Source organism: Arvicola amphibius, chromosome 2, assembly GCF_903992535.2.
Source record: "Arvicola amphibius chromosome 2, mArvAmp1.2, whole genome shotgun sequence".
In the NCBI taxonomy this organism is placed as follows: domain Eukaryota; kingdom Metazoa; phylum Chordata; class Mammalia; order Rodentia; family Cricetidae; genus Arvicola; species Arvicola amphibius.
Genome location: NC_052048.2, coordinates 24,590,334 through 24,607,017, shown reverse-complemented (window position 1 = coordinate 24,607,017; position 16,684 = coordinate 24,590,334). Strand labels below are relative to the sequence as shown.

The following is a 16,684-nucleotide window of genomic DNA, read 5'->3' as shown; positions in this document are numbered from 1 at the left end:
CCCACTGCCGAAGGGAAATGCGGAGCCCGGAGGGAGGGAGAAGGAGGGGGGTCAGGGGGAGGAGAAGGAAGGAAAGATGGAGAGGAGGAGGGAGAAGAAAAGAGAAGGAGTAAGTGAAGCCAAAGAAGCCTGCTGGGCCTAGGCCTGCCACAGCGAAATCCAAAGTGAGACCGAGTGAGAATTCCGAGGGATATATGGGTCTAGTGTGGGTAAGAAAAGGAAATGGAGAAAGGAGGGTGAAATGGGGGATCTGGGAGGCCTGTGATGTGGGGATAATTTTGTCCCCGTTTATCCTTGGGTCCTGGAAAAGAACTGTGGACGCCCCTCACACGTGTATCTAACCCACACTTCTGCCAACCCATCAAAGGATCTTTGGAAGGCATCGTGGAAGGGGATGACTCCAGGCTTGGGACTCCATTCTGGCCCCAAAACTTTTCACCCAGCAAGTGCGCACCCGGGCGCATTGTGGGGAGATGAGGATTGAACTCCTCTACTAATCTTAACACAGATCCTTTGCATTTCAAACTAACACACTCCAGTGTCCAGGGCCCCACCCCAGTGTCACATGCCCCGAGTCCGTTCCTCGTGTCTGCATGTTGAACACCTCCTTCTGTGCCTCTTTCCCCTGCCCTTTCTCCATCTTGTCCTCCTCCAAACCCCCGACAGACGCTAGAGACCAGGGTTTCCATGGCAACACTTCAGCCTTTAATACGTTTTTGCTAGGGGTGAAGATGGGTGAGTAGGGTGTCTGGTCACTTGGATGAGAGAGAGCTGGGGCCCTAGAGCCCAGATCTAGCGCCCATCTCCTCGGAGGCAGCTGCCATAGGCTCAGGGCCAGAATGAGGAGTACTTACCCACGGCCCCCTCCTCTGAGTTAAGCAGGTTCATGTAACCTCACAGGGTCAGCTGAGGGAAGATGGGGTTGCCTGGGCCCCAGGGTCTTCCCCAAGCCCTTGAACTCCCCTCGCTCCCTGTCAAAGAGCAGCGTCTCCCTGCACTTAGCCCCAAAGGAAGCCCAACAGCTCGGCTATCAGGAGACCCAAGGGAGAGGCGTCGAGGTGAAAAACCCAGTGGTCTGGGCCTACGGGGAGAGGGTCCTGGTGAGGCAGCTGGAGAAGGCAGAGGTGTCTCATCGATGAAAGTGGTGATCTCCTCTCGGAAGAAACCAGGGCCTCGTGGGGGTCCCCCACCTGACCCCAGAACCCCACTTTCTAGGAACTGGCGAAGACTGGCTAAGCCCCCGCCTTCAGCCTCTTCCTCATCCTCCTCATCCTCCAGCCTGTGTCTCTGTCCCAGGTATTCAGGAGGGCCCCCAAGGGCTCGGCTCTGGGCTGGGAGGACCCGGATATCATCGGATGATGACCATTTGTGCAGAAAGGAGCCTGGTGCCCGAGGAGTAGAAAAAATGTTGGTCTCATCATGGGACAACCGGCGGGACAAAGGGACCTGGGAAGAGGAGGAGAGAACTGGAGGTGCTGCAGAAACAAAAGTAGAGGTGGCAGAAAGCAAAGAGGGGACTCTGCAAGATGGCTTCGGCGCTTCCGTTTCTGCAAAGTGTTTGCTCTAGCAGGCAAACCTGGTTCTGAGAGACCCGAGGGAACCTTTCCTTCCCCGTCTTTCCCTTATCTGTCCCCTGGGGCACCCTGCCGTCCAAAGCCAAGGAGTAGTGGTGCAGGGGACCAGAATGGAGGGGATCTTCCTGCCCCATACCTGTAAGTAGTGTACTCTCTCGAGAGGCGGGAACAGCATGTGCCGTCCAGGGAGCAGTTTCACCTGGCTGGGGTCCCGACCCCCTGACCCTGTGGCCCCGTTGGCATCAAAGCGAATTTTGCAGACTCGGCCATCTGTGCAGTCATCACAGGCTCCGTCTAAGAGAGAGAAACAGCAGAGTGGTCACAAGCAGAGAACCCTCCCCACCTCCCCATCCCCTTCACAAAGTCCAGGAGGACCAAGGGAATGGCTGGCTTTGTTACAGTCACTGAGACCCCGGTCCTTTACACAGACTTCTTTCTTTCTTTCTTTCTTTCTTCTTTTTTTTTTTTTTGCTTGTTCTCTGAGATTTGTCCCAATAGCAGGGACTCTCTTTCATGAAGTTTAGCTTCCCTTTAAGGTCACACTTTCTTTGCATTAGGACTGAGGATCCTTTCTCTGGAAGTCTACTTGGCACAGACCAAGCTGGGCAGTGTAGGCCTCTAGAGAGGAGCAGAGCCTAGTGGAATGTTCCCTCAGTGCAGAAAGAAGCAGGGCTGGCAAGACAGACAGCATAATCAGGCTAAGGGGAGACTGGAGCTGGCTCCAGTTCAGCCCAGTAGGGGGCACCCCAGGGCAGCACATCTCCTCAAGGAGAAGGTTAGTAGAAAGGACAGAAAATAGAGGTAGCTGTCCAGGAAATAAAAGTCCCCATCCCTCCTCTGACCGTCATCGCCATCGTCCTCCGACATGATAGCCACACACTGCTCCCACACCGTGCGCACGTCGGCGCGGTAGCGCTCACAGGACCAGATGAAGGAGGGCAGGAGCAGCGTCTGTGCCATGGAGCACCACAGCACAGCCAGCACCATCCATGGTGGAGCCGAGTCAGACTTCAAGGAGAAGAAGCTCACCACCTGGCAGGGGAGAGGGAATGACTGGTCAGGTGTGAGAGCCCGGGCCCCCACCTAACGGGCCTGATACCCACCCCTAATGCAGGAGAGTAGGAAGGGAGGTGGGGGGAGTAAGGAGGGCCTGAATGAGGAAAGTCAGGAAATGCTATAGACAAAACCCTGGAGTTGTGGGTTTGAGTTGGGGAGAGACAGGCAGAGACAGACACAGAGAGACAGAGAAAGAGAGACTTGAGACCGCAAGAAACATAAAGATTGGGGGAAACCCAGGAATGGGGCCTGGATAGTGTGACTGTGATTGCCAAAGGGAATTAGGGACGAGATAGCGCCTCTGGGCAGCTGGGTGCCAGGCTGAACACTGGAGGGGCAGGAGAGAAGATGGAGCTGCAGACGAGAAACAGAAATGAAAATGATTGGTGGAGCTGGGAGACCGAGTAGTAGGAGCTTAGAGACGGATGATAGAGACAGGGAACCACAAATGCCAGGAGGAAAGGACAATTGTGGAAACACGAGGGAGCTCCTGCGAGGCCGATAGAACAGGTCAAGGGACCTCAGTCTCACCAAGATGGGCACCCCCGTGAGTGAGTCGTAGAGAAAGACGATAGCGCTGACCAAGTTGGTGACCTGCAAAGATGTCTTGGCAGATTCCGAGCCATCCAATGAGGACCGCCGCTTCCCTCGAGTATCCTCCACCACAATGGCTGGCACCTCAAAAGCCGGTCGGGTACCCAAGCCCCCCAGCCCACCCACTTTGGCTCCCACACTGCCCCCAGCTTTCCGGGCCTGCCGAGCCCTCCGGGGCCGGGCCCACAGTGTTTGATAGAAAGTGATAGCCACGCAGACCAAACCCATGACAATGCCCCCAAGAAGCAAGAGGCTGAAGCAAACACCAAAGCCGAGACCAATCTTGGAGACTATGAACTGGCAGCCTCGGGCATAGTAGCGCTCGCCGTTGTTATGCCAGCCTATGGAGGGCAGGGTGGAAAGGATGAAGCTGACCATCCAGATGCCCATGACGGCATGCAGGGCCTGCTTCTTGGCGTTGCTGAGGCGGTAGTTGACGGGCCAGCGCACCATCCACATGCGATGGTAGGAGAGGGAGGCCACTGTGAAGCAGGTGGCCAGGGCCAGCGTGTAGTAGGTGGACACAAAGACCTTGCAGATGCTCTCGTTCCAGTCATAGTCAGAGGACGCCTGGCGCCGGAGCTGCACCACGGCAAAGGTGGTGAGGGGCACAGCCGCCATGAGTATATGCGTGCCCGCCAGGAAGCAGAGCAGCAACTCCAGCGGCTTGTGCTTCTGCTGTTTGGCCGAAATGCTAAGGATGATCCAGGCATTAGCCAGCAGGGCCAGGAGCCCACAGGCCAGCCAGGACAGTGCGTTTGAGCGGAGGGAGGCCTCTTCTGCCCCCAGGGCACCCCGAGCCATCCTAGTCTCAGCCCCACCCCCACCCCCTTGAACTCCTGGGGGCGGGGGCTAGGTCTCACCCTGGAGCCCCGCTCACACACTCCCCCATGATGCCCACAATCCTTGCCCTGTAGCCAGGCAAGCTGACCCCAAGTCTCCTTTTCTGCTCAGCATTGCATGAGGGACCCAGCTAAGGCGCTGCGGGCAGGGCAGGGCAGAAGGCAGAGACTCAATAGACGTAGTGGTCCTCAGCCTCCATGTTGGTGGGGCTCTTTCTTAATTATCCCTGTAATTGATGAGGGGAGCAAGCTTGCTGCTTCCCCATCTTTGAAACTGGCTAGGGACCTCTGATTCCCATGCTGGGACTTCCAGATCTGCCTCTCCAGGGAGTCTTGACCAGTCAGGGCCGAGGGGTGGAGCTCAGTCACCTGGATGTGCTGTGTGGGAAGAGGAGATGAGGGGGCAAGAATTAGGCCTGTGCTGTACTCTAGAAAGGACTGATTGCTGAGGGTCACTGGGGTCATTCAGAGCCTTAAATCGGACGCCTGCTTACCCACACGGATAAGACCTCCTATACTTGCAGACTATGTGGGATAAGTCTCATTGTCTCCATCTTTTTTAGCCCTTTCTTCCTGCTTTGGAATTCCAAAGTTCCTTCTTATAATAGCCTGTGCTCAGAACTACCCACCCCTGTCTGCGCGTCCCCAGATCTTTCTTCAGTTGCTAATAGGAGACATGTGATGTGTTCCTTCTTGGGGGCTCACAGCAAAGCAAGAGCCCTTGTCTTGCAGGCCATTCTCCTAGACCTGCAGCCTTCCTGCTTGGCCCCCTTCTCTAAGCCTGGATTTTCAACCGTTCAGCTGCCAAAGGAAAATGGGGGAAGGAGGCTGGGACTGAAGTGGGGGATAGCTAGGGAACCTGAAGGCGGGGAAACCACTGACATCAGAAGCATCCAGAAATGGAAAGAGGGGGAACTAGGGAGAAGGAGGAGAGTTTGAGCAGAAAAGAAAGAGGGGGAAAGTGGTAGTATCTGAAAATAGAAGGTTCAGAAACCCCTGGGGAGGAGACATTGGAGGGAGGGGCGTGGGAAGGAGGATTATGGAGGTAGGGAGCAGCGGGACAGAGAGCCTGAGAACAGGAGCTGGACCTTCAGTAAACTGTCCTCGCTAAGAGATCTTGGGTCTCCTCCTCTGGCCCCAGCCTCAGTTTCCCTCTGACGGGAAGGAGGAGGAGGGTCCTGATCTTAGTGACACTGTCCAGTGAGACCTGGGAAGACACTAGGAAATCAAGTCAACGCTGAACAGAGGAGAGGCTGTAAGGACTGGCATAACGGCTTCGGGGCAAATGGGGGGGTGGGGGAGTCGGGCACAGCTGTGCCACCGTCTATTTCCTGAGGAAGAACCTTAGACCCTAGCTCTTTCCAAGAGGTCCCAGTCCAATCCCCAGCTTTGTCTCCCCCTCTTCCAGCCTAGTACATCCTAGTTGCCATGGCAATGGACAGCCGGGGGAGGTGTAAGGAATAGGTTCGGATGCCCCCCACTGCTCCCCTACAGCCTTTGGACCCCTTCCCACCCACCCTCACCCCCACCTCCACCCCCAGACCCAGTTGGTGGTTCCAAATGAAAGAGAGAGGGAGAGTCAGAAAGGGAGGGAAGAAGAAAGACGTGAAGGACAGAGAGAAGGAGATGAAGGACAGAGAGAGATAAGGGAAAGGGAGGAGGGCTATTGGGGGCTTCCGGGCCGACAGGGGTCCCTCGCCCTTCGCCTTGATGGGATAAGGTCAGGTGGCTCCACCCTCCTGTCACCCAGGGTGTTCTCCAGGGCAGAAACAGCAGGTGGCTGGGGAGGAGGGGGCGGGGAAGAGAGGAGCGGAGGCAGCTGGCTGGGCGGGGTGGGGGGAGCGGAGACACGCGGGGAACCGGGCAAGGGTCCTCTTACCTCAGGCTGTGTCCTGCTCTGCCGGTGAGACGCACTCTCGACGAGGCTTGCCCGGGCTCCCGCCGCCTGCCGGCTCCAGCTCGCCAGCCCTCCTCCTTCCTTCGCTCCCTCCCTCCTGGCCTCCTCCCCCACCAGTCCGGCCTCTCAGGCGCAGCCCGCGGCGCACTAGCTTGCGGCCCCTCGAGGCCCCTGTCTCCCGGGGTCATCGGCCTCCGAGCCCGGGGTTAGGGAGCCGCTGGCCAGTCTTGGGGTCGGGGGTGGCGAGGGTGGGGCGGGGAAACTGGACGGCGGTGACTTAGAGGAGGAGGGGCAAGGAAGGAGCCGAGAGGGAGGGGGCGAGGAGGACGGCGGGGAGCGGGCTTCATTGGTGAAGCAGTTGGTGTCCTGCCCCCACCCTGTCCCTCTTTTTCAACACGAATGAGCCCGAGGAGGCAGCTGGTGTTGTTAGGGACTGAGGAGCTAGCTGTTCGGGGTGGAAGAAGCGTGTGTCACCGTGTGTCACTGTGCGCATCCTTGTGGGGGCTGTTCTTGGGTAGAACTCAGAGGGGCAGCACCTGAAGAAGGGCTGCTGGAAGTTAAGGGTGCTTGTGATGCAAGCAAGCTAAGACCGCTTGTGAAGTTGGGAGGTGGTGGCATGGATCAAAAAGGATGTGGGCTCTTGGTGCACCTGTGCGCCCCTCTTTCTCCTCCCAGAACGCAAGCATACGTTTATGATGAGGACACACACAATTGCTACAAACATTACAATTTCTCATGTCCTCTTCCTTTCCTATACACGGATGGCAGGAGGCACACATCACACCACAATCTCTCGGTGAACTGCAGAGTCACACAGAGGACTTTTGGGATGAGGAGGTGGGAAATCAACCTCTAGAGAATTCTTCCTTCTCCGGGCAACTTTATCTTCTTCCTGGGCCTGGCCCAAAGATTCCTGGGTCTTCAGAGAAGTAAATGCCACTTCACACACACACACACACACACACACACACACACGTCACACACGCATACACACATTACACACACACGTGCGTGCACACACATGCGAAGTGCATTTTACTTATGGCCTTTATTTTTCTGTTAGCTGAGGGAGCAGGAGTGGGCAGTGAAAACAAATCAAAAGTAAGCAATGAGGAGCCTGGCAGCAATTGGGGAAGGGGGCGCACTTTCTGGAAGAGGCCATGTGGAAAAGAAGAGGAAAAAAAGGAATAGGGTCAGAAAGAAAAAGGGAGGCGCTAAGGTAGGAGAGTGAAAGAAGCCGAGGAAGCTGAGCATCTGAGAGAAGCAGATCAAGACTGGCAGGGAGAATTCTTATAACCCTGATCTTCCTGGATGCCTGGCAAAGGGGAAAGGCATGGTCGGCTTCCCCAAGGATCTTCTCAAAGGACACCTGAACACGGCTCCCTGTCCGGGCTCTGCACGCACTGAGTGGCAGTCTCTGCACACACTGAGTGGCGGTCTCTGCACACACACAGTGGCGGGCCCTGCACACACACAGTGGCAGGTCTCTGCACATTTCTTTTGCCCTTGCTCTAAGAGAACTGGGGTTTTGTCCTCCAGTAAAGGAATCCACAAACAGCAGTGGTCAAGGAGGGACTCAAACAAGAATCTGGAGACCCGCTATCCTGCACGTGCTGTGTGTGCTTCTATGCTCCCAAGGTGCATACTGGATGCCTGTGACTAGCTCGAAAGATCTGCCTGGCAATCACTCCTGTGTTGCAGATAGTGGCTCCAGGGATCAGGAGCCTTGGGTTAATCTTGACATCTACAGTAGTTAACTCTGCAACCTTGGGCAGTCATGTAGCCTTAATCCCATTTTGCTAGAGATGATTGGTCATTTCTGCCATCTTGGTCATCACTGCCAGCTCACAGGATTGCAGTGTGTGTGTGTGTGTGTGTGTGTGTGTGTGTGTGTGTGTGTGCGTGTGCGTGTGTGTGCGTGCGTGTGTGTGTGTGTACATGAGGGCCATGGCACACAAGTGGAAGACAACGTTCAGCTCTCTCCTTCCACCCTCCAGGATTGAACACAGGTCCTCGGGCTTGGCAGCAAGAGCTTTTTACAGCTGAACCATTTTGCTTGCCCACATATAAGGTTCTTGTTAGGGCTGAATAGCTGGCTTATTTAACTATGGATAAGTGTATGGCTATGTGCAGAGGTATGTGGCCTGGGTGTGTGTTGGTGCACTGGCCAGAATGTGAGTCTGGTCTTCTCACAAAGTGAGAAGCAGGCAGTATGGGGAGTTGAGGCTGACATCAGCAGCCTTTGGGTTTCCATCTGTGCCTGAAAGGCTGGGTGATTGACACAAGTCCCCACTCAGTCTGGTCCCAGGGCCCTCTCTTGTGAACTGTGCTGAATATTTCCACATGCCGGCCCCACCATCCATGTTTGGTTCTGTGCACTACCCTTAGACCCAGACAACTGGAAAGAGGTTCTGAACAGCAGTCAGGGAAGAGCTGAGGTTTTGGTGAAAAGGACTCTGGGAAAAACAAAGTGTGTTCAAGTGTCTGAAAATTAGAGAGCAAGCTCTACTTTGGGCTTGGGAATAGAGAGAGAGGAGCAGTGGCCAGTTCTTGAAGAGGAGGGCAGGAGGCCAGAGTAACGGGTCTGCTACATTCTTCTGGTCCACAGGCCTCAGCAGCCAAGACGCAGGTGGTCGGCTGCAAAGGGGCCTTAGCCTCAAATGAAATTCTGAGTCTTCTGCATCCGGCTGGAAGAAAAAGAACAAAGGAAGCAAATCCATTCTCCCAACCCCACAGTGTGCTGTGGCTTCCATGGTTCCCAGACCCCACTCTTCTCTTGGAGCATAGTGGTACCAACGGACAGAGCTGTAGTACCTGCCCAGACATGCCACAGCCTCTGCCACCCTTGCCCAGACAGGCTACAGCCCCTCTGCCCCATGACCTCCACCTCTGCCACCCCTGCCCAGACATGTCACAGGCCCATGGGCCCATTACCTCTTCTTTACCCCATCTACTTGCTCACTCTTCCTTGAGCCTCCTTTTCTTCTCAACTCCTTCATTTTGCCTCCTTCATGGGTTTTCTTCCTTCCCGTTCTCCTTTCCTCTCTCTCCCTCTCTCATTTCTTCCCCCTCGTCTCCCTCCTTTTCTCCCTCTCTTCTCTCTCCCCCTTCTCTTCTCTCTCTCCCTTCTCTCTGCCTCCCTCCTCCCTCTCCCTCCTCCCTCTCAGCCCAGATCCTTACTGGGGACACTGGCAGGTCTTCTTCTCACTCAGGAGCCTCTTGATCTGAGACATCCGTTCTGCCTGGCGCTGCCCAGGGACAAGGAGAGGAGTTGTGAGAGTCCCAGTCCTCCAGGAGGGAGGTGCCCCTTGGAGGGGGGAGAGGGGGATGCTGGCAGAGAAGAAGCATTTACTGTGGCTCAAGCCACCTGTCCTGTCATTGACTCTGCTCATTTTTGTGTCTCCCTTCCAATGGGATCAGAGGCAAGGTCTGGTGTACAGTGAGGAACTTCAAGGGCCTGGTGGGGGTGGGGAGCGCCAAGTCAGATGGCGCTCAGCTCCTACAAGATGCTGTGCTTGAGGGAGGGCCCAATGAGGGATGATGGGAGCTCACTCACCTGTTGATGACGGCACTTGAGACAGCAGAGGATGCAGAGCCCGATGAAGGCCAGAAAGCCGAAGGTGCCTCCCAGCACGACAGCCAGGAACATTGGCTGGTTCTGGTTCAACCCTCTGGATAAAACTGAGAGAGAGAGAGGAGAGAGGGGAGGTACTTGGCTGGGATATAGCACTGGTGGAGGGAGGCCCTGGGTTCCACCTCAAGCAGTGCTGAGAGAGAAGAGAGAGAGAGAGAGGAGAGAGAGAGAGAGAGAGAGACAGAGAGAGAGAGAGACAGAGACACAGAGAGACAGAGACAGAGAGGTAGGGAGAGGGAGAGAAAGAGAAAGAGAGAGGGAGAGAGAGAGAGAGAGAGAGAGAGAGAGAGAGAGAGAGAGAGTCTTGCCTGTGGACCCAGGTCAGATAGAAGAGCTGAGGATACAGGGTTCTCAAAGGCCACAAGGCTTAGGGGTACAGAACAGGGAAGGGAGATTTTTTTCTTACACAGGTCTCTAGAGAGCTAGAAGCCTGGGGCTGATGTCAGGCTCTGTGTGTTTGTTTAGGTTTAGAAGGAAGCCATGGAAGAGGGTACCTCTTAGCCAGGAAGGCCTCATTCCTAGGCTGTATGGAAGTCGGAACCTGGAGGCCAGGACCTATGTCTTCAGGCCAGTGCACATACTGTTTCCATGTCAAAGGAGCTAGGGAGCTGTAACTTTGGGTCAGCTTGGCTAATCCCTGCGAAGGTTCCACAGTTGAAGAGACCGAGGCTTAGCGTGAGCCTTAGGAATTGATTCCTTACTCTGGATATCGGAGCTCATCTTGACCTCATTCCCTTCATTCAGGAGACACTGCCACAGCCCTGCCTCAGGGGTTGGCACTTGGAGCACCTTCTCCTTGGTAACCCTGTTCTCCTGATTATCCTTCTTCAGGGTCAGTTGCATCTTGGAGGAGGTGGGTCCCTTCACCTCACAGGTCAAAGAGTTGTCTTTCTGAGCCACTGCAGAGGAAGAAACAGAAACATGGAGCCTTTTGCTCAGGGGCCCTTGCGCTCTCGAGCTAGAAGTAAAATGACTCCGTAGAATGGGGAAAACGATCCTACATGTGAGTGTCCTTTTAGCTCCTTGAATTGTATTTTCTTGTAATTGCCAGGGAGAAACAGCCTGGGACTGAGCTCTCCTTGGATTTGAACCCTTCTTGCTGCACACGACCGTTACTCCACCAGCCCTGGCGTTTGCAGAGACACATATAGTATGTCCCTGGACAAACTGCTTAACCACTTGTACCAAAACAGCAATGGAATGTTTGAGTGCCTGAGTGTTTGCACGGGGCCTGGCATGTGCTGGTGTCAGGGTTAGCCACTGTTATTTGTAGAGCTGGTGTAATGATGAGTTAAAGATACAAATAACTCAGATGCAAGGTTGATGTTACAACCATTGCTATGTGCAAAGACTTTGGGCCATGTTAAAAAGATGATAGGGCAGAAGAGACGGCCAAGAGCTCTTCCAAAGGACCCACAATGGTAGCTCGTCTCTCTAGAAGGACCCACAATGACAGCTCGTCTCTGTAGCTCAAGCTCAGGGATATCCGATGCTCTTTGGGCCTCCTGTCATGACCTGTACAGCACACATCTTCTCTCTCTCTGTCTCTCTCTCTCTCTCTCTGTCTCTCTCTCTCTCTGTCTCTCTCTCTCTCTGTCTCTCTCTGTCTCTCTCTCTCTCTGTCTCTCTCTCTCTCACACACACACACACGCACACATGCACATACATTACATAAATAAAAATAAATCTTAAGGAGTTGGAGAGATGGCTCAGTGATTAGGAGCACTGGCTGCTCTGCCAGAGCATCTGGGTTCAATCCCCAGCACCCACATGGCAACTCACACCTGTCTGTAATTCCAGTTCCAGGGAACCTGACCCTCACACAGACATAAAATAAAATAAAAATAAAGGCGGTGGTGGTGCACGCCTTTAATCAGGCGGATCTCAGAGTTCGAGGCCAGCTTGGTCTACAGAGTGAGTTCTAGGATAGCTAGAGCTACCCAGAGAATCCCTGTCTCACTAAAACAAAAACAAAACAAAAGAAAAGAAAAACAGGAAACAAAGAAAGAAAAGGTGAGCAAGCAGGTCTGAGGTGTGAAGGAGCTCAGCCAGGGCCACAGGCCATCAAACAGAGGAAGAACTAGATTCTAGTTGTTAGTCCGATCCTCAGTGGAGCCAATCCCAGCTATGAATGTTGGGGAAGGATGTGTGGATTTCAACCTCAATTCATAACCACTCCAGGACTGGGTGCCTCTCAGTAATAGCTTGTGCATAGCATGCATGTGGTCCTGGTTTCTGTCCCCAGCACCACCCCCCCCCCAAAATGCAAAACAAACAGCAACCTGGAGAGTCCTTCATCATTTAGGCAGACAGGCAGGGCTAGAGCATCCCCCTTCCCCTTTTGAGAGAGGCCATGGAGAGCCTTGGACCATCTCTTTTCCTTTGACCCCGGCTTGCCCTTTCTCAGCCCACCCCTTACATTTCATCACCACCAGGTTCACTTCGTGACGTAGTGTTCCTTTGGCCAGAGTTAGAATCAGGTTCCCAGAGCCAGCGGTCTCAAGTGAGACCTGGGGTATCTTGAGGTGGAGTGGGAGTGTTTCTGCCAGCTGGAGCTTGAGGTTGCCTGTGGTCTTTTGCAGGGACACCTTCTTGTTCTCCAGGGAGAAGGTGATCCAAGGCTGGGGGGAGGGGGCCTTCTCTGCCTTCCACCTCAGCTCCCCCTGAAGGCTTTCATCACCCAAGTTAAGGGGGAAGGAAAAGTCCGCTGACTCCCCCTCATTCTTAAAGACTGTGGTAGATGCCTTCTGGAAACCTGGAGGTGAGAAGGGAACAGAAAGAACTCTGAGTGAGGAGGAAGAGGAAGATGAGGAAGTATATGGCGGGGCAAGCGTGTGGCACAGGGGATCAGGTCAGTCTGCCCACCAAGGTTGTCATTTCTCTCTCCTTGGGACCCCAGAGTCCAGGAATAACTTGATCTGTTTCTCATCCTCCAGTCAACATGAAAATAAGGCTTGCTGGGCTGGAGAGATGGCTCAGTGGTTAAGAGCACTGCCTGCTCTTCCAAAGGTTCTGAGTTCAATTCCCAGCAACCACATGGTGGCTCACAACCATCTGTAAAGAGGTCTGGTGCCCTCTTCTGGCCTGCAGACATGCACACAGACAGAATATTGTATACATAATAAATAAATAAATTTTAAAAAAGAAAATAAGTCTTGCTGTGGCCAGGCACCGGCCTAGACGCTGTACACTGTAGTTCTTTTCTTTTCTTTTGGATTTTGGAGACAGGGTTTCTCTGTGCAACAGCCCTGGATGTCCTGAAACTTCACTCTGTAGACCAGACTGGTCTCAGACTCACAGCGATCCACCTGCCTCTGCCTCCCGAGTGCTGGGATTAAAGGCATGCACCACCACCTCCCGGCACATTGTGGCTCTTACTATTGTACTAGAAGGTTGGTGCCGCCAAAGTTAGTACCATTTCTATTTTATAGATGCAGAAACCAAAACATTAGAGTACACAGCAACCACTCAACAAGAGGGAAAGCATTCCTGGTCGTGGAAACCGAACAGACTCCCCAGAGCTGGTGGAATCGTGGGTACCGGAGGAGAACCTGTGCCTTCATCAGTGTTCTGATGCCATGAGGAGACCATGCCCGAGACTAAGCATTCAGACTGTGAGCCTATGAAGGCAATCTATTTCTTTTCCTCTGTACCTTTAGAGACTGCCCTGGAACTTGCTCTGTTTACCAGGCTGGCCTCGAACTCAGAGATATCCACCTGCCTCTGCCTCCCGAGTGCTGCACCACCCGTGCCCCAGACCGAGGGCATTCTTATTCAAACCTTCACAACCTACGACCACCACTTTACTAAACCAGCATAATCCCTAACGACATTCTAATTATTTGTCCTTATCCGCACAGATAAGTGTAGTTCTCACCCCTCATCAAGGAAACCTCTCTTTGTAACAAATGGAGACCTTTAGATGCAGAGGTGTGGAGCCCAACCCCACCTGATAAATCTACAACACAACTCCTTCACCTCTGGCTCAGAAATCATTTCAGAAAAGGCTGTGGGAGGATTGGAAGGGCCAGGGGAACCGAGAGTTTGCCGTGAGATTGTGTCTCCTACAAATGTCAGAAACTACACCCATAGAATCTCACCAATGTGGCTGCCCACACATGATCTGAACCAGGATGACTCCAATGGACATGCTAATGTGGAAGGGGAGAAAAACAAAACAAAACAAAACAGGGGCTGGAGAGATGGCTCAGAGGTTAAGAGCACTGGCTGCTTGCTCTTCCAGAGGTCCTGAGTTCAATTCCCAGCAACCACATGGTGGCTCACAACCATCTGTACTGAGATCTGGCACCCTCCTCTGGCGTGCGGGCGTACATCGAGGCAGAATGTTGTATACGTAATAAATAAATAAATCTTAAAAAAAAAAAAAACAAAGCTGCAGGCAACCGAGGAATGAATGTTGAGAGCAGAGAAAGAATCTTACCCAGAGAAAAGCACACCAATTAACTGTTCAATACTAGACGGTCAGCTCTGAAAACATGTGCATACAAGCAGACTGAGCAAGTTGTGTGTGTGTGTGTGTGTGTGCATGCGCACACATGTGCACATATGTAAAACAAAGAAAAAGACACCATGAATATGAAAGAGAGTGGGGGTGGGAGGGTTTGGAAAGAGGGAAGGAAAGAGATGATCTAATGATATTATGATCTCAAAAATATAAGTAAATAATAAAAAAGGACTGTGGGGGGGCAGGGTAAGGATTTAAAACAGTACCACACAGGATCTGTGTTCAGGGTTCTCCGTGACTGGTTTGCTGAAGGGAGTATTCCTGAGTAAACGGATTGTCAACTCAGTAGGAGTGGAGCTCAGTGACAAGGACAAGTGCCTTTGCCACTTCTCTACCGTGGCCCCTGGAATCTCTCACCTCCCACTTCCCATGCCTTCCTTCTTGTACACTTCCTAGGTTGCTGTCATGGACCCCTGCACAAAGTGGAAGCATCCTGAGGACAAACCACAGCTAAAGAAGGGTCTGGACACCCCCATCACCCGCTCCAGCAGCTCCTAAAGCCACCTTAAGAGCAGAGCAAGACTTAGGAGTTCCTGAGCCTCTTACCCAGCACAGAGATCTTCATAGATAATGTATCATTTTGCTTGTTCAGGACTACCTTGCAGGACCAGATGCCATTGTCCTGAATGCTTAGGTTGGGCACGGTGAGGGCTTTAGAGCTACTGAAATTTCTCTTGCTCGGGCACGTGCACTCAATTGAGAAGTCAGTGACCTTAGGGCTGCTTTCCAAGGTCAGGGTCAGACTCTGCCCCTGCAGCAGGTGGGTGCCCGGGCTGGCAGTCACTGTGGAAGAAGAGACCTACATTACACACAGCATCTCCAAGGATAAAGGACGAAGAAAGGAAAACAAGAGTCCATTATCCCCCTCGCCCCACAGTGCCTCCCCCCACCTGCCGCTCTCTCCCCGCTGCATATTCCCAGCACAAGGCAGGGTTCCCCTCTTCCTCCCTTTCCTTTCCTCCTCTCTCAGCATTTGCCCCTCCCCTGTTAGCCAAGACGAACAGTCTGACCCCTGTGGTCTCTGAGATGAGCTCAGGTCAGGTCCCAGTTTAGAGCAAGAGTGGAAGGGAGTGTGTGGGGTGTCCACGTCCCAGGGCTGCTCTACTCAGAGGGTGTCCACGTCCCGGGGCTGCCCTACTCAGGGGGTGTCCACATCCCAGGGCTGCCCTACTCAGGGGCTGTCCACGTCACGGGGCTGCTCTACTCAGGGGGTGTCCATGTCCCGGGGCTGCCCTACTCACCTTTGAACACCAACAGCTCCACCTCTGTCTTCCTGGTATCCACCTCACAAATGTAAATGCCCGAGTCTTCTATCTTAAGTTTATTGATGACGAGAGGAAACGATCCTTTATCCCATGAGGATTTTCTCGAATCAAAACGGCTGAACCGCTCAGACTGAGCTGTGAACAGAAGCCGTACAAAGGAAGTTAAGGTAACCTGGTGCCCTGGCATCCCTGCTGAGAAGAGTGTCCACAGTTCTGCTGGGCTGAGCGGCAGGGCCTTTGCTTCATCCCATAGGGAACCCCAGATGATGAGAAATCATATCTATTTACGTGATGGGAACAATATCCCACTAGCTCAAAAATATTATAAAACAGTATGCTTATTTGGACAGCACCCACTCTTACAGGCTGAACACTTTATGTGCACCATCTCCAGGGATCTTCACACTGATTCCAGGAAACCCAGACTGCTTCACCTACAGTGCAGATATGGGATATGGACACTATCACTCAGCGCTGGAACAATTGCTCAAATTAATACGTCTTGGGAATTTGTCATATCGGTCAGAATTATTATTATTATTATTATTGTTATTTTGGTTTTTTGAGACAGGGTTTCTCTGTGAAGCTCTGGAGCCTGTCCTGGAACTAGCTCTTGTAGACCAGGCTGGCCTTGAACTCACAGAGATCCGCCTGCCTCTCTGTGGGATTAAAGGCGTGTACCACCACCACTTGGCTCAGTCGAAGTTAATTCACATTCAGAAGTTTATATCTCTCCCAAAGGATAGCTAAATATACCACATTTCAGTCTTGTATAGTGATATACCTGAAATCCCAACCAGGCCTCAGTAGGCTAAGGAAGGAGGATTGAGAGCTCAAGGCCAGTTTAGGCTACATAGTGAGACCCTGTCAAAAAAAAAATTCCCTGATGATGCTTCAGTTAGTAAAAGCCTTCAACTCTGATGAGAGCAGTTCAGTCTCCAGGACCTATGTGGTAGGAGAGAGCAAAGCCCCACAACTTACCCTCTGAACACACCCACACCCATGATAGAAACTTTTTTTTTTTTTTTTTTTTTTTTTGAGACAGGGTTTCTCTCTATAGTCCTGGCTGTTCCAGAACTGACTTTTTATAGACCAGACTGGCCATAAACTCAAAACTCAAAGGTCCAACTGCTTTTGTTCCGCCGCTGAACCCCCCACTCACCGAACCTGCCCCACCTCCACCTCTGTGCCACCATGCACAGCTGGTTTCTTCCTTTAAAATCCTGACATCTGTAAGACGTGGCTTTAAGTTCAGGCCCCGTATGTGCGTGCACACACTCTGCAATGCTTCTCTGCG

At 53.0% G+C, this 16,684-nt stretch overlaps 2 protein-coding genes across 2 annotated transcripts in view; both read right to left on the bottom strand.

Annotated features, from left to right (window-relative positions):
- Positions 1 to 894: 894 nt before the first annotated feature.
- Gpr162 (G protein-coupled receptor 162) lies at positions 895 to 4,028 on the bottom strand. Its single transcript, XM_038320885.1, has 4 exons — positions 3,162 to 4,028; positions 2,417 to 2,606; positions 1,711 to 1,868; positions 895 to 1,446 (listed from the first exon to the last, which is right to left on the bottom strand). Exons 1-4 carry the CDS (start codon positions 4,026 to 4,028, stop codon positions 895 to 897), a joined length of 1,767 nt encoding a protein of 588 aa, XP_038176813.1.
- Positions 4,029 to 8,068: 4,040 nt separating this feature from the next.
- Cd4 (CD4 molecule) overlaps positions 8,069 to 16,684 on the bottom strand; it is a 31,590-nt gene continuing 22,974 nt past the window's right edge. Inside the window, exons 4-10 of the mRNA XM_038320127.1 lie at positions 15,364 to 15,522; positions 14,669 to 14,905; positions 12,017 to 12,352; positions 10,299 to 10,496; positions 9,520 to 9,644; positions 9,144 to 9,211; positions 8,069 to 8,650 (exon numbers count right to left, since the gene is read on the bottom strand). Coding sequence (XP_038176055.1) covers positions 8,620 to 8,650; positions 9,144 to 9,211; positions 9,520 to 9,644; positions 10,299 to 10,496; positions 12,017 to 12,352; positions 14,669 to 14,905; positions 15,364 to 15,522 — 1,154 coding nt within the window. The 3' untranslated portion in view covers positions 8,069 to 8,619. The remainder of the gene's footprint in view (positions 8,651 to 9,143; positions 9,212 to 9,519; positions 9,645 to 10,298; positions 10,497 to 12,016; positions 12,353 to 14,668; positions 14,906 to 15,363; positions 15,523 to 16,684) is intronic.

What these genes read in the sequence shown, in the direction of transcription:
- Gpr162 (XM_038320885.1), bottom strand. Translation starts at nt 4,028, where the DNA reads ATGGCTCGGGGTGCCCTGGGGGCAGAAGAGGCCTCCCTCCGCTCAAAC. An exon ending in TCACGGGGGTGCCCATCTTG is followed by an intron (nt 2,607 to 3,161) that starts GTGAGACTGAGG and finishes CTCCCCTGCCAG; the next exon opens with GTGGTGAGCTTCTTCTCCTT. An exon ending in AGAGAGTACACTACTTACAG is followed by an intron (nt 1,447 to 1,710) that starts GTATGGGGCAGG and finishes TCCTCTTCCCAG; the next exon opens with GTCCCTTTGTCCCGCCGGTT.